Source organism: Seriola lalandi, unplaced genomic scaffold, assembly GCF_002814215.2.
Source record: "Seriola lalandi dorsalis isolate HSWRI2012SDOR001 ecotype SW California unplaced genomic scaffold, Sedor1 jcf7180002054562, whole genome shotgun sequence".
Classification (NCBI taxonomy): domain Eukaryota; kingdom Metazoa; phylum Chordata; class Actinopteri; order Carangiformes; family Carangidae; genus Seriola; species Seriola lalandi.
The window spans coordinates 431,112-448,552 of record NW_019525115.1 but is presented as its reverse complement, the minus strand read 5'-3'; the positions used below and the strand labels follow the sequence as shown (position 1 = coordinate 448,552).

Genomic DNA, 17,441 nt, shown 5'->3' with positions numbered 1-17,441 from the left:
ATTCATTGCCTTAAAAGCAGCTCTGAGTCAAACAGTGTGATAAGAATCAGACAGCACATGCACACAAGATCACACACAAACACACACATGCGATGGGTGAATCTTTGCTTTGAATTTCTTTGAACAGATAAGTAGATAAGAAGTGTTCAATTACTCCTCAATTATGGTGTGTGTGTGTGTGTGTGTGTGTGTTAAAGTGTGCAAATGTGTCATGGACAGAGAAAGAGAAAGCCAGTGTGAGACAGGAGCAGGGATGAGATTCTTTCCACCTATGTGTCATTTCCTCCCTCTCTCGTCTCTCTCTCTCTCTCTAAATGCATTACCCCTTTCTACTTTCTCGCCATAATTTTGCTGTACCAAGGCTTTCTATCACTCACTCTCTCTCTGTCTGTCTGTCTCTCCCTCTCGCTCTCCCCTTCTCCATAAGCCTACCTTGCTCTCTCATCCTGCCATCCACGGCACATTTCCCTGAAGCTATAAATTCGACTCCCCTCAACAAAAGAAAAAAGTTGAGAGTTGTCAAATAGAGTTAGCAACAGATACATTGTCGATTTCTAACCACCTTACAATGTGTCACTAGCTGATCACATGAAGAGGCGTCCTGTCTGCCGTGATGCGTCACTGGTCCCTGCAGTAGTGGAATTGTCTCATCTCTTGCTGGTCTAAAAGGACGATCAAATGTCAGGGACACTCTGAGCAGCACTTCTGGAGCCACTGGGGACTCGGTGACATACTGCAATACATGTTAGAAGCTGACTCTTAAACTTGGTGCAGTCCTAGTCCTTTACAATGATGGTGGGTCACAAAATAAATAAAAAAAAAAAACAGGTTCTTGCGACACAAGCCTATGTTTAGTTTTTCATCATTACTTTTAACTTGTTAATTACTGATTTATTTTTGTTTCTTCTGGTCAGATCCTGTCTGAAAACTGGGAAAAAAAAGGGCCAAGGTGATGTATTCAAGACTCTTGTTTTGTCTGAGTAACAGTCCAAAACCTAACAATATTAAGTTTGTAAGGAGAAAATGCCCACAAATGAGAGGCTGGTATCTTTTCTGTAAGAAAAGGAGTCCCAGAGGTGTTTTTTCCACTCTGCAAATTCGTCAAGAGTTTTATCAAGACAGGGCTGTGTTCAAGCACACGAAGCCAGCAGGGCAGGGTGGCAGGGTGACTAAAGACTAAAGCATCCTTCAGCAAGAAGGCCAAGTTATCTCCCCTATGAGCGTAAGAATCCGCCCTGCTAAAGTGTCCTTGAGCAAGACACCGAACCCTTGCCAGTCCCGGGGGGGCTGTTCTGTCGCGGAGGCTGCGTTCTAAGTGTGGGAGATGAAAAGAGAAATTTCACTACAGGGGATCAGTGGAGTATCGCAAAAAAAAAAAAAAAAAAGGCTGTGAGCTAAAGTCACCAAAGCTCCACGCCTCACCTCACCACAAAACACTCTGGTGGCAAATTATCTGCCTCCCCCTCCTTCTGTCTATGTGGCACTCTTTTCTCTTACTGCCTTCCCCTTCTTTCTCTCTCCTCCTGTCCTATTATGGACATAGCAACAGTGTTACTGTCAGGACGACGAAAGGTTTGATTCACCGTCTGTCCCTCTCTGAATGTGCGCTCGTGTGTGTGTGTGTGTGTATGTGTGTGTGTGTGTGTGTGTGTGTGTGTGTGTGTTAGATAGCAGATAAGAGCCATATATAAACAGCACTTGAAAGCAGAAATGTAAATGTTTGGAAGTCCCTGCAGAACACAGACCATATCAAGATACCAGAGAGAGCAAGAGAGCGAGAAAGAGAGGGAGAGAGAGCGAGGGGAACAGAGATTAAAGCCGAGTTCACACCAGGAGAACTAGCAGGAGACTGCAGTAAAGACTCAAGTCAGATTCCAGTCATCAATAAGGCTTAGTGGTATTTAACATCTCGAAGCTACACAGCCAAAATCCTTAATGTGTTGCTGAGTTTAAGGGGAACACACCAAGTTTTGAGCAGACTGGCCCGTTGGATGTATGAGACACCTGCTCAGTGACTCTGCTGACAACTCAATATTCACAGATGCTGCCTGGTTTAGTTTCGCATTACAGAAAACATTGTGTTCGAGCACTGCTGAGATCCTCTGGTCGTACACCTGTACCATCACATAAACCTCCTTTTGATTATAGGAAAGCTTGTCACCCCTGTCACAGTATAGTATTACTGCATCAGACACATAAAAAACGGTCTGATTCTGCATCATACCATAAAAGACGGATCTTTGCCTATTTTTTAGAGAAAATACTAACATGACATGATGTTTGGTGATCCTGGTTGTAGCAATGAACATGTTTATAAAGCGTGAGGAGCTGCTTGTCCCTCGTGTGAATTCCCATTTAAAGTTCCTTTTTTTAATGTTCTCTTCAATGTTCCTCGACATAGAAACACAGATTTTTGCTTTAATTATTTCAGCATTGGAGAAGAATCTAGTCAGAGGCCTGAACGAAAGCAGTGGCGATTTCAAAATCCGCCGTCTTTGATACTGTGAACAAGACTTTTCATGCTAAATTGTGGATTGTAAAATCAGTTTTTTCAACATTGTAATCTTTAGCTGCAGCCTGTTGTAACCAGGGAACAGCATCATTTTAAGCTCCGAGATTGGATGTTAGTGACTGAGTTTTTGTGTTTTGAGTTAGTAAGGCAATTATATGAGGAACTTTGCGTCTATAAAGTTGGTAAAAGCTATAAACGCTCTTGTTCTCCTGCCCTCCTTTGATGTTAGTCCCTCCCTCAATCCTTCCTTAATTTTCAAATGAACAGGAACTCATTCTACCTTAAAACAGCGATGGTGATCTTTTCAATCAGAATGAAAGTGTGTATGTCTGAACCAAAGCCAACACACATTATTAATTCAGAAATGACACCTTAAACTAATGATTTTCTTTCCTTTTTTTTTCTCAAACTGAAGCTGTAAGCACGTATCAAACGGCGCAGGTTTATGGTGATAATGTCAGCGCTTGTAGATTTTGTCAGGTCGTCTCAAAACTGTTGTTGGGTTTGTGCATGCCTATGAGTGTGTGTATGTGTGTGTACAGCCTAGCATGCATGTGTTCGTAAGTATTTGCTTACATCTCTGTATACTGTATATACATGCTTACTTGAGAATGCACATGAGTGTGTGCATGGTTGCACAAGTGTCTGCATGTGCGTGCGTGAGTGAGTGAGTGAGTGATTGTTAGCAGAAGCTCGTTAACCTCAGCAGTCATTACCACAGTGCAGAGGTTTACGCCGATTAGACAAAATCAACGACAAGCGAAAAACCAAACTGACAAATGAAAAACAAGAAGAGAAAAGAAAGTGATTACCGATGGAAAAATTAAGGAGATTATTTTCACCAATTTGAGACCAGAGTATCAAAAGGCAATTGCAGGAAAGAAAGTTATTGATATGTGACTGAAGTGAAAATAGAAAGTGATTATTGGAGTAAAACACCACATTAACAGTTAGAGCTAATATGACTAAAGACACAAGGAAAACGCAAAAGAAAAAACACTGTTATCAAAACCAGAGGAGAGAAACAAAATAATAGGAGATCAAATAAGATAAAAAGAATGAATAGCAGAACAGTGGCCATGCATGTCTGTGTGTGTGTGTGTGTGTGTGTGCGCGAGCGAGGGAATGGGGTAGTATTTGACATCACTGCTCCTTGGTAGTCTTTTTTTTTTTTCTTCTCCTTTTCTCAAGACGTTTTTGTTTTTACAGCTTCACTCTGGGCAGACCAGACCGCTGTACACACATTCATACACACAAATACACATATTCCCTCTCTCACACACACACACACACACACACACACACACACACACACACACACACTTACATATACCCATACACACAGACCCCTAAAGGGGCCTTTTTCCACATTGGGCCATATGGTGCAGACAGGCGCACGGAAACAATTCTCTAAAAACAACACACACTCTGCACTTAGAAACCTGCCACACACACACAGATTTTCTCTTTCTGTCACACACACACACACACATACAGACACACACACACAAACACACCAGACAGTTAAATCTGCTGAATGAATTGCTGCCTTGTTCAGTTGTGCACTAATGGCAAGGAACCTGCCATGAAGATTACCACACACACATACACACACATTCAAACGCACACATGCCGAGGCTCAGCATTAAGCATTCTAGGGCATTTATCCATTAGAGAGGTTAGTTATTTTCCCCAGTCTAAAAGTAGGTATTCAACTTCATATTCCAACAGAGGCGGTTGTAAATCTACTCTGTTAAGCAGCTGGGTCTGATGTCTGTGAAAAGCTGGAACTCTTCAGGACCGCAGATTGAAGTTTGTCCAGTTATACTGGCTAATTTTATATCTGACTTGTTTGGCATCAGACAATGGTGTTATCAAATTTAAACGCCGTGTTTATCAGTACCTGACTGATGTGCTCACAACGCTCTATCTAGCCAGTTGAATAAATACACCCATGACATATCACTTCATTTCTATCTAATCGTACAACTTTTAGTAGGAAATATATCCAAAATTAGCAAGTATGCTTATGCTTGGCTGGGTCTTATCATGAATGCCCCCACCCCCAGCATCAAGCACACAAACAATAAGAAGTGACCCAACAGCAAAGTTTAGAGACAAAAAATTCACAACATGACAACTGAAACGGCAGCAGCTCTGAAGAAAAGCCACGTGCCAAACCTAAGCAGATCTTAGCTAAACAAAGCACAGACACCTCCTTATTAAGTCTGCGTTGAGATCATCACAACATTAATCTGATGGTAATACATTCTGTCTTCTATCTCTCTCCCAGTCTCTTACTCTCAGTTCAATTCAGTGCTGTCTTTGTTAGCCTTTCTGTCACTACAGTACACTGCCAACGCGTTGGAGGTAATTAACAGTAATAATGCAGAAAAGAAAAAGAGAAGAAGTTTCTCATGAAATCTTTCAGTCACAACAGTAGTTAATTCCATCTGTATATATTTAAATGTCCCTTTTTCCTCACGTAGTCAAACACACAGCAGGTCCTCCAATACCCTTAACAATATGGAACTTTTCATGTTCCATTACTGACAATTGGCCCTGAAATGATTCAGGAGTCAAATTCAACAGTGTTTGTTATTGCAGTCAAACGTATCCGAGGGACTCAAAGCAGCTGGAGACAAAAACGTCCGATTTTCCAGTTCGAGTTACTCAGCACTGATTCATTAAGACCAAATAAGTGGCTTCTGTAAGACATGATGCAGAGAAAGAAAGCAACAATGAGTCATCACTGAGAGGAAAGCTTCCTTTCATAAGAACAGGAACGAAAGTACATACAATAAGCCCTATAATGCACTATATCAAGCAGAATTTCCTATATATAAGAATTGCAAGTACCAAAGCTATTTACAGCTATTTCAGTTACTCTATTCATCTATTCATTGTTTATAGGGGTGTCACGATACTAGAATTTCAAACTCGATACCAATACCCAGGAAAATACTCAATACTCTACAATTTTCGATACCACAGGGAGAATAAATTTCCCTAACTCTAACCCCTTTTTTTTAAATAAAGATTAGAACAATAAAAACAATAACATCAATGACAACACTATTTTTAGGTAGTAGTGCAAAAAACAAAAGTGGACTTACAGTAAAGAGTATATATATATATATATATATATGACATGCAAATGTATTCAGCTACAGCCCTGTTTATTTTCTTTGCTTCTGGTGACTCTGCACCATATTTTTGTTGCTGATCAAAAAGAGTTGGTTGGGTAGGCTACCACTGTTTCTGTCTAGTTGTTGGTTGACTTTTCTCAGCTTCAATCTGGGACTTTGAGAGAAATAACACTTTTCAGACATTAATCATTGTGTTATCCTGTTAAATCAACACCGTCTCTTAACGTTACAGACGGGCAGGGCCGATAAAGTTCGCCGCCTCGCTCCCACATTAACATTGGTCGTGGTATTAGCCATAGCCGCTAGCTTAATGATAACTTAACAAATGGATAATGTGGAAATGGGCTAATTGCTAATAGTTAAGCGGCTAACGTCAACGTGTGCCGCCGGCCAGGTAAAATAATAATGCAAAAATATTTACAAGGGGCTTTTTTCAACTTCAGCTAAAACAGGTTGCGAAGGTCCTTCAGCAGCCGTCTGCCTCGGTGCTGTATGAAGTTGTGTGTGAACTGGAGGAGGTGAAGACGGCACTGTTGGTATCGATACTGTTGCAATTGAGTAACTAATCGATACTATACTCATTTTTAGTTTCGATTAGTATCTGATTATAGATTTTTTTTTGACAACCTTAATTGTTTTCTAATTTATGTACTGTTAGATGTACCACTAGGTAATACCATTGAATGCTACTGCAATTAATGGGATTGGCTTCTGCGTATCTACGCTGTATCTCCAGTAGTTTAGTAGCATTGGAATGTGAAATGGAGTTATGACACACACAGTTATGAGTCAAATATACAGATATTTTACATCATACACACGAGAAAACACATTCTGAAATCCATACCCAAAAGACGCACATGCAAATGCTTACACCTGCACATGTTTTTCATTGATTTAATAATAATATCATCTTATGATCTTGTTTAAATTTGTGTAACCATACACATGATGCCAAAACATGCAGTATAGATTGAATTTGGTCAGTATTTTCGGCTAAATTTTCAGCCAAAACAAATTGCAGAACTATTCAAGTAAGATGCCTTACTACATGCATTACAGATCTTTTTTAATGGTGAAACATTCTGACTCATTTATGACAAGTCATAATATCTTTCAGTTTTATTTTAACAAAGTGAATAGTAAGCATAATCTCGTAGGTTTTAAACCACTGTTCTGCCCCACGTGCTGAAACCATTCCCATGTATTGCAGAGAAACAACCATCATTGGCAATCATGACATCAATAAATAATGTACAGCTGGACACAAACAAACACAGCATGTTACCAGGAAATACTCAGTCACCATCTCTCTTGTTCCTGTTGGCAATGTTTTTTTTCTTCCTGTTCATCTCTGATGACAATTTTGTGCCCGCATTGTTCCACACACCAGCACTCCCTCAACACTGCCAAACAAACGCAGCAGCCTACTGTGAAACCCACTGCAGCATGGTGAGTCGGTTGCATTTGGCTTTAGTGGGCACCTGGACCTGAAAAAACTACCAGTTGGAACTATCAGTCAGCTCCCAGCTACTCTGTTTTTATTGTTCTGGCAAGCAGTTCTGCTGCTGCCAGGCACCCTGGCTGCTTTAGCTGCTCGAGCTGGATGCTAGCTGCAGCATCACCGCTAGCCATTAGCCTGTCAGCTCCGAGCAGCTCTGTCTTTATCGTCTAGGGTAGCGGTGCCACTGGTGCCGACCTGGCAGCAGCACTATCAACAGCAGCCCGAGCCTCTGCCTTTCTTTGCTGCATTTCTAACAATCCAATCCGACAACATGTTAAAAATGTGAGGTAACCCATAAAATCTACTGCTTATGTCTAAGTGTAAGTTGGCTGGTCTGGGCCAAACATTTCCTATGATGTCAGGATATATAAGTGAAGGGTTGAAAGTTGCTTGAGTTTGCTACAGTTATACAAAGGACATGAGTACTGCCGGTAAATGCATGATACCCCTATGACTAATATAGTAAAAATTGGCAAATATCAGCAAAGCACTCCTTTAAGCCACAAATAAAAATTACAGTACAACTTTTTGTCAATATATTCAGCCACGTTTAAGCTGACTTGGCAATAATTTCTGTACCTCAGACAAGGCTGTGACTGCAGAGTGATTTTTCCTTCCAGACATAATAGGAGCAGCACACAGCTGTATAGTTCACCAGCATATGGATTAAATAAATGCAGTCTGCACAGAGCTTGTTAACACTTGTTCACTTGGCTACAACACACAGTTGTAGCCAAAATGAACAAAAAACACACACCCACATCTGCACACACCCAAGCACAGACACACTGCTGCATGCACACAAACAGGTAGTCTCACACTCAAGCAAACATCCTTAAAGAAATTTGTGGGTGCAGCATGGGTTATTGTGGGAGCAAGTAGTGACACATACGTAGGTCTGATGGCTTGGAAAGCAGACAGAAGCGTCCAAACAGACCGATATAGACCGACAGGGGGTGGAGAGCTTTTGATAAGGACCTTGTAGCGTGTGTGTTAGTAATTAAGAAAATCTATATCTGGTAACGTACATTTACCTGAAAGCATGTGTGTGTTTGAATGCTAATGTGGTATTACACTTAACCAGTTTGTCTAGCAACTGTGCCTAAGTCTGTGACACCGCCTCTTCCCACACACACACACGTACACACGTACACTGTGTGTGTGTGTGTGTGTGTGTGTGTGTGTGTGTGTGTAATTGTGTCTTATATTAACACTGAAATACCGGACCACTAGTCGGGGGCTGGTCTCCCTCTAGCTATGTGTTCAGTTGCTAATCTGATTAATGGATTTCAACCCCAATTCTGCTACAAACACAGGAGCAGACAGAGAGGAAGACAAATTGGTCGAAGCTTTGAAAACTAGGTTGGGCCCATTGCCCCTGCTTTGCCTAGTTACTGTTCTTAATCTGATTAATGGATTTTTTCCCCCAGAACGGTTGGACAAAAAAAGCACTCCTGAAACCAACAGTGGAAAATTAACACACCAAGCGGCAAAACAAATGCCAGTCAGTTTTGGCTGTGTACAGACAAACTGCACGGACAGGTGGATGGGAGGAAAGAGTGGATTTCAGAGGTGTTTACGTGAAAACTCCCAATAAAGGAACTTTTTTTTTTTTTTTTAGTTCCTTCTGTTATGATAGCGGGGTCAAAGGTTCATGGTTTTCAAGGCTTAATATCTGATTTAAAGTCCTCTGCATTTTGGATACAGTCAGGTGTTAACATGTCAAGGCAACTTCTCTATACCAATAAGGACAGAGGAGGGGGAATGTTTTGTTTTGTTTGCATATATATGAGGTATATGCAATTTTGCCTGCATTAATGTTGACATGTCATCTTAACTTAATCACGCTATGCTATAAGATAAGGGGTAATACTGGCTAACTAACTACTGCCACATTGTACTGACTGATTATCAATCACAGAGCAAATCAGAGGCCAGGCGGGGCCAACTGGGCTGAGTGTCAGTGTACTCAGCTGTGTTCCATCCACAGACAGTGAGCCATGTCTGGCCCATATATGGCTGCCAGATTTGACAAGGTATTGGGGCTGCAAACTTGGGGCAGGGAGTGAGCTCCAGTTAGCAGTGCCCATGGGTAGCTTTAAGTCCAAGGCGGCAAATGGAATTAGATTCAGAGTAGGCTCAAGTATGCATGGATCAAAAATATCCAAACATTTCAAAAGCCATTCATCATGATTCTAGCAGAAATTTAGCAAATAGATACGCCAAAGTATGGCCACTGTTGGGCCAGGTAAACTACATGGGTTACACTCCTCAACACTGAGTTAAAGGTTAATCATCAGACTTCAACTAGTGATTATAATCAGTGCTGAATAATCTGTCAATTATTTTCTTGATTAATCAAATAATTGTACTGTCTATAAAACGTAAGAAAAAATTGAACAATATCCATCACAGAGCCTAAGGTGACTTCTTCAAATTGCTTATGTTCTGTCAGAACAGAACTAATCTAAATATACTGAGTTTATTTTCATGGAAAGCTGTGAAAAACAGAGTATGAAACTGTGCATTTTTGCTTTAGTTTTAGTTGTAGTTCAATAACTCGCTCTTTGACTCCTGAATACATTATGACTGCGTTTGTTGTAAACCAATGCCAGGTTTAATCAGCACATGAGAGAGAATTCAATCAATTAACAGCAAAACAGAATGCTATGTCCCACCCACTAATCAGTGACACCACACGGATTTAAAGCCCCAATAAAAAATTACCTGGTCTAAAAGTCACTTTAAGATGAAGAGAACATCAGATAATAGCGACACCCCAAGAAAGTCTGCTGCTTCAGTTTCCCCTAACAAATAACTACACGCACACAGACTCACACAGAGAATGAGACACACACATCTGTCACTTTGATCTTTGATTGATAATGTGTCCTTTAAGCAAGTCGATCATTACCAAACTAACAAATTAAGTCATTTATTGCCATGACAGCTGGTGACACCTCTTTCATTAATATTTGTCTGCATAATTAATAAGCCTTAATTGGAATTAATTAGAATGAATTGTTGTTTGGGATTTGGGGGACAAAGAGAAATACCTGCTGTGTGCGTGTGCATGTGCATGTAGTAGGTGTAGCGTGTGTGTGTGTTTGTTTATGTGTTTGTGTGTGTAGGAGGGTTAGATGTTTAATGCTCTCAAAATACAGAATGATGAATGGGTATTTGTCACTGTTCCACGCACACTGGAACACTGACACAAAAAGCTGTGTGTGTGTGTGTGTGTGTGTGTGTGTGTGTGTGTGTGTGTGTGTGTGTGTGTGTGTGTGTGTGAGTGAGAGAGAGAAAGAAGAAAAGGAAACAGACACAGCGCTTCAGCGTGTGTGGTGACACAGGTGTAGGAGGGTAATACAGCAGTTGTTTTTGTGTGTGTGTGTGTGTGTGTGTGTGTTTGATGTGTGTGTGTGTGTGTGTGTGTGTGTGTGTGTGTGTGTGTATGTGTGTGTGTGTGTTTGTCTGAGGTGTGTGAGAACTAGTGTTGGCACATCCTGTTACAAAGTTGTGAGAAGATGAGATCATCACACACACACACACACACACACACACACACACACACAGTGAACTACCAGCCATGACCCATTTTGTGCAAATGGGTCAACAGGTAGCTTACATATATGTATGTTCTGACATTTTCTTCTAGTGTGACCTTTGCTGTTTATGTGTGTGGGGAAGAACCAGGGTAACACAGATTTCGAGAGGCTTACAAAGAGAGGAGGAGATCTACTGACACACATGGGGGAAGAAACACATGGGGATTCTCTGCCTCAGAGGAGTCAAGCTCATTTCTGAGCCACTACATCACAGAAATAAACTTCTGAATGTTTTGGTAATGTGTGTGTGTTTGTGTGTGTGTAAGTGTGTTTGTGTGTAGCATGAGAGTCAAACTTGCTCGTGGGCTTGAACGAATTGTCTCTACTCAACATTCCTCAGTTTTCTAAAACTTTGAAAAAAAAAAAAATATGCCAAATGTGACTAGCACATCAAAGACTGCACAATACCACAACACACACACATATGTACATACAGACATGCACGCGCGTGTGTACAAACACAGTTGAAGGCATGCAAACATGCACATGTGAAGACACAGCTGGACACACAAACACACAGACAAACACAGACCACAGCTAAAAGCATCAAGCAGCTCAAAGCAATCTGCCCTGCTGAATAACATCACCAAGCAAAGCCACTATACCACATAATGAAAAACATACATAAATACACACACATACAAACATGCACACACATATGTCCGTACTCATGTGCGCAAAAGGCCTCATACATACGTATCCAGTACCATATATAGGCTTACACTAATCATTTTTCTATACAAACACACTAGAAAAACAGACATCCATAAAAACACACCAAAGCTCAGTTTAAATACAGAAATAAAGAAACAGAAACTGATACCATGGAGTTATCATACACGCATGAGCAAGTCATTAAACCTATCTGCATTTGCCCTTGAGAGGTCAGGTCACCAAATTACAAAAGAAAACCAACATATTTTCACACTTTGTCCTAACGGTGTTTAGCCTTACAGGTAGTTTGAGTTTTACTGGAGGAGATCTTGTGAAAGTCTCCACAAACACTTCTGCCACCTCCCGAATACATCTTCCCGGAAACAATGTCCTGGTTATTCAGACAATTCAGAAAACTCACTATGGACAGTTTTCAGTTATTTTAAATATTCTTTTGTAACTTCAGTAAAAACTGTTCACAATGCAAACTATTGAGACAGCATGGAAAAAACATGCATGAGTGAGTGTGTGTGTGTGTGTGTGTGTATGTGTGGCTGTGTGTGTGTGTGAGTGAGAGAGAGAAAGAAGAAAAGGAAACAGACACAGCGCTTCAGCGTGTGTGGTGACACAGGTGTAGGAGGGTAATACAGCAGTTGTTTTTGTGTGTGTGTGTGTGTGTGTGTTTGATGTGTGTGTGTGTGTGAGATGTGTGTGTGTGTGTGTGTGATGTGTGTGTGTGTGTGTGAGATGTGTGTGTGTGTGTGTGTGTGATGTGTGTGTGTGTGTGTGTGTGTGTGCGCACGTGTAGTTTTACAATCATCCTGATCCAGCGAAATACAATGGGGTTACAGTGCATCATACTGCACATCACTAAATTTACACACACAACTGCTAACTTTACTAAAATATACAAACTCATTCTCCGTCTCTTACACATACATAAACATACACACAAGTACAAAACAGAGGATTTTTTGCATATAAAGCATCGACTCCATAAAATGACTCCACAAACACACACGTAAACATAGCTGGTTTGAAACATATAGTATCTGAACAGAAACAATATAATAGTCACACCACTATCATTATAAAATGATACCCTACACCACAAACCACTGCAGCACAATAACCTCAACTGTATGTATTTGCATTTCCTGTAGTACAATAACCTGCGTATGTTATGAGCACGTTCTTGGATGGGTTAATGGATTCAGCAGCAGAAAAAAAGTAGCTTGATCAATTTAAACACTTAGACATCTTAAACACATTGATCTTGTGATCACCATCATCAGTCCGTGCAGCAGGTTGGCTTCTGAAATGCCTTTTAGACACGTTTACTCAACTGTAGAGGCGGACTAAAAGTTTGGTAGTGTATTTACACAATTTGAAAGGGTGGTTAACATTACACATAATCTCGCCCCCGGCCGATTAAACAAGTTGTTACCGCTAAACTTTACCGTGTGTACGGAACTAATGAGCTCTGCTAATGAGGTTTACTGAACCAAGGTGCGGCAAAGTAGGCATGATGGAGGAGCAGGTAATGTTTGGCTAAGACTCAGTCACTCCATAATGTCACACAAGTGTGCACACAAGTCATTGTCAAGCGACCTCACAAGTAAAGCAGCTAAATCTCGAGACCACAGCATATGGGTAGCATTTCAAGGCAACACACAGTCACTTCCTCCAACAGTGATGACTAATAGCCGTTTTTCATAATACTTCTCAGAGTACTGCTTCTCTGCATAAACGCCTTTTTCATCAGCAGACGTTTAGCCTCAGTAAACTAGCCATTCTAGCTTCAGGCAATAAGGTTAATCTACCAAGACCCACAAACCGGCCGTGCTCTTCGAGGCAGGGATGCTGATCAAAACTTTTTTCTTTCATTAGAAGAAATTATGCAAGTAGCTTTGTGTGTTTGTTTTTTAAGGTTAAACTAAAGCATGACTCACTGAACTAAACAACATGTACTCATGCACACCCACACAAAAATGCACACACACGAGACTATTCCCTCACACGTGTGTATTTCCTCAGTATTCCCCCTTAGATGAATAAAAGAGTTTGCGATGAAGTCTAAAAAAGACTATAATGTATTTTTAATCTACATGAATTTGGGCAACGCTTAAAAATTAAAGCTGCTTCTACACAATAAATATGGATGGTTACAGCATGAACTAAACAAACGGAATCAAACAATGACTTGTGATTTTACCTCTACCTAATAATGACTAAAAATAACCACTTCATTATGTATATTAATGAGTGATCAAATAATAAAAAATACATTATAGGGGCTAAGATCCCAACTCTAATGACTAATTGTTACTTAAGTATTCAGAGATGTAATTTAAAATAAATACATTATTTTGTACATACGCATAGTAAAGGTATTAATATTTTTTGAGTTATTTTTGTCAAGTGATTTAGTTTATATAAACCCAGTCGTGCAAATAATCAGGATATTAAAGTTAATAAGCATCATATTGAAGAATTAATGAGAACAAAAATGACAAATTAAAACATATGTGTATATATATATATGTCCTACCTCTGCTGTTCATCAGGTTATAAAAACATCATGGCTGACTCCTGGCCTTGGCATCAGTTCTGTTGAAAGCGGCTCGATTCAACCCGGCACCGCAACGGTCCGTCCAGCAGCACAGTTCGGCTACTGGCCCTCCGTACTCCACACTGTAATGGGAAGCAGAAACCAGATGCCAGGTCCAAACTAATATCCCTCCATTTCTTTATCAGGTCCAAGTAACTCCACACTCCACTTTCTCAGCTTCTTTGACTTTTGTTTAAGAAGGTCTTAAACTCCACGTAGCATCAGCTACTTTTGGTCCAGGGCTGTCGCTCCTCTTATGCTTAACAGCTGGGCTATACTGTTTTGAGTTTGATCAAGTGTGTTGTAGATCCGTGTAAAAAGTATTATGCAGGCTGCCCTTCTTGCTGCCCTGTGTTTTTTTTTTTTTTTTTTTTTTTTTTTTTTTTTTTTGTTCTTGGTTGAGGCTCTCAGTCACGGTTGTCAGAATCCACCATCACCTTAACAACCTGGAAAATGACAGAAAGACAAATAACGTTAGAAACTTGCACATTCTGCGACATTTACTGGAACCTATTTAACTTCAGACATTTTGTCCATATTTAACGTTTACGGGAAATAATTTTATCCAGACTTTCGACGTCCAAACTGCCTGGCTGATCAAAGGTGCACAATAAGCAAAAAATATTTAGTGCCCTCCTGAGACCTCAGCCAGTCACACTCTATAATCATACCAGTTTTATTTTATCACCAGATTTGACAGCTGACAACGCCTTCCACATGTGAGGATTGTTTTGAGGTCCCGGGATGAAGTCAAGCCACTGATCATGTGTTGTAAAGCATCAAAAAAAAAAAAATCATTGACAAGCGAAATTATCAACCTGAATAAGTGTATTGGCAATTTCTTTCTTTCACATTCTCCACTAAAATTTGCAGTTAAGAGGGGGTAGAGGAATGTGTTCTTAAAAACCCGCTTAGTGAGGAAGGCCGCGCTCAAGGGAGGACGATAAGAAGCAAATACTTCTTTACAACGAGCGTGTGTGTGTGTGTGTGTGTGTGTGTGGAAGGGAGGGGGCATTATAGAAGCTGGCTCAGCTATCTTTAAAACAAACATATCAGTAACGTACACAGTCAGCTAAAACTACTTTGAATTAAGTATTCAATACAGTTTGCTGCCAACACACTGGTGACAAAAAAGCCACTAATAATACCATGAGGAATTAATTCAAATTAGCAAACCATTACAGAGCGTGGTGGCACCAGCATTAACTCTCTCACTCTCTCTCTCTCTCTCTCTCTTTCACTCTTTCCACAATTATTATTCACTCTATTAAATACTGATCACTTTAGAAATCAGAACAAACCATTCATCTCTGGACAATTTCTGTGTATTAATTAATAAAATAAACGATTGCATATCACATTACCAGTGGCTGTAAGCAACAACAATTATATTGTCTTTATTTGGTAATTCTAGTGTTAAATGTCAGACTCTACCAGTTCTCAGTTCCCCCTTTTGTTGCCCCAACCACAAAAATCACTCCACCCTCTCTGTCTGTACCACTCCTCTCTCTCTTTCTTTCTCTCTCTGCCACCCCTTCTTCTTCTTTCTATCCATCTTGCCTCTCTCTCCCTCTTACCGCAAATCTAAATCTGAGTCTGTATTTATACAAAGCCAGTTTCCTTGGGTCAGTTTGACTAGTGTGCATATGGGTGTAGGTGTGTGTGTGTGTGTGTGTGTGTGTGTATCAGCAGTGGATAAGAGACAAATCTTAAGTCTTCACACGTGCACAGTTCAGAGCAGAGTCTATATTTGGAACTTGTTTTTTGGTTGCTTATAAAGCCACTGTTTTATCTTCTTTGATAAGACTAAGAGGATAGGCTGAGGTTGTGCATATTAACCCATCTTTCTTTGGTCATAGCAGAACTACAGGTTTTATGTTTCCACCACGACTTTCACTGCTGCCCTTGAAGTTGTATAACAAAAAAAAAATCAAAAATCAAAACAGCAAAAGACCTGAAATGGATGCACAGGAAAAGCTTTCATATCCCAGGATACCTGTTCAGCCTGTTCAGTGGTTTACCTGGCCCAGTGTGGTCCCGACCACATCCTGATGCAGTTCTAACTTTGTTTGGACTACAGACAGAAAATTAACACACCAGCCATTTGAGAACTTGAGTGCGTCATTATCTGAAAAGGGATATCTGCTGTTTGAAAGGAAAAAAAAAAAAAAAAAAAAGGAGATTGCTGGCACAAGGAGTAAAGCACATTATGAGTCATTACTGAAATTGTGAGTCATTTCAAAGACCCTCCCATCTTAAAACAGTAATGTTTTTCAGGATGTATAAATGTTTTTGAAAAAGTACTTGATGATTTCCAGGTAGACATCTGGGATGAAGCTGTCACATGTCCCCAGGTAACTTTATGCTTCCCTCAGGTGATGTTAGTGTCCTTTAAGAGAACATCTGATATTTTACTACTGAGATCCCTAGCTTAAAACAGTGTGACATACAGTACATACACAGACAAGCAAAAAGATCACAGTTATACATTCTGATCCTTTCTCCAGGCTGTTAAATCCTTACTGTGAGCTCACTGAGCACACACACACACACGCTTCCGGTTATTACATGATTAGCCACATAATAGCATTAGCTATTAGAGCTGAGAGAAAGTAAGAATGTTCGCTTCAAAAATGAAGAAAGAAAAAGAAAATCTGGAGGGCGACCTTCTCATTAGTGGCATTCACAACAGGGAGAGAAAGGGAAGGAAAAAAAAGTTTTCTTTTTGTTAAAGAGTGAGTGTGACTCTAAATATTTTCCCTGTGGATCTGTGACTCAGTCAAGCTGCTGCTGATTCATTTATTCACTCACCATCTCTCCCTGCCCTTCTGTTTTTCTCCTTATCCATTTTTTTTTTTATTTCCCCACCATGACTTATCTCATTTTTTTCTTCATTCCCGACTCTCTCTTTTACTCACTATTACAACTCCCATTTCCACATCTCATGTCCATCAGCTTTAAATTCCCCATCTCACTTTTCTTCCCTCTCTCTTTCCCATCAATCCATCACTGAGCTCTCTGTCATATTCATATGCTTCTTCTGTCTGTTTTTCCAACTGTCATTGTGGCTGAGATCCCCCCCCCCTCCCCTCTCCACCACAGCCACTGCCTCCTGCGCTCCGACCCCCCTCTATGAATGCGTGTGGTCCAGTCCGACTATAGACCGTTACATTGTCCCAGACAGGTTGGACTGCGCCACTAGCCAGCAGACGAGGGTGGGGGGGGGTGGAGGCGGGGGAGGGTGGAGACCGGGGGTTCCTAGGGAATGTTTGTTTTTCTGTTTCCAATTTGGTCCAGCCCGAGGAACTCCACACTCCGCTCTGTCTCAAACACACCATTCATGACGGCCTGACGTACATGATTACACACAAATACCCACTCACTAACCCTCCCTCCCTCCCTCCCT

The 17,441-nt window shown here is 40.6% G+C and overlaps 1 protein-coding gene across 3 annotated transcripts in view; it reads right to left on the bottom strand.

Moving 5' to 3' along the window:
* Window positions 1-17,441, bottom strand: part of trps1 (trichorhinophalangeal syndrome I) — a 116,544-nt gene that overhangs the window by 80,473 nt on the left and 18,630 nt on the right. For all 3 annotated transcript variants that reach the window (XM_023416233.2, XM_023416235.2, XM_023416234.2), the window contains exon 2: window positions 13,976-14,481. In XM_023416233.2, coding sequence (XP_023272001.1) covers window positions 13,976-13,988 — 13 coding nt within the window. In that variant the 5' untranslated portion in view covers window positions 13,989-14,481. The remainder of the gene's footprint in view (window positions 1-13,975; window positions 14,482-17,441) is intronic.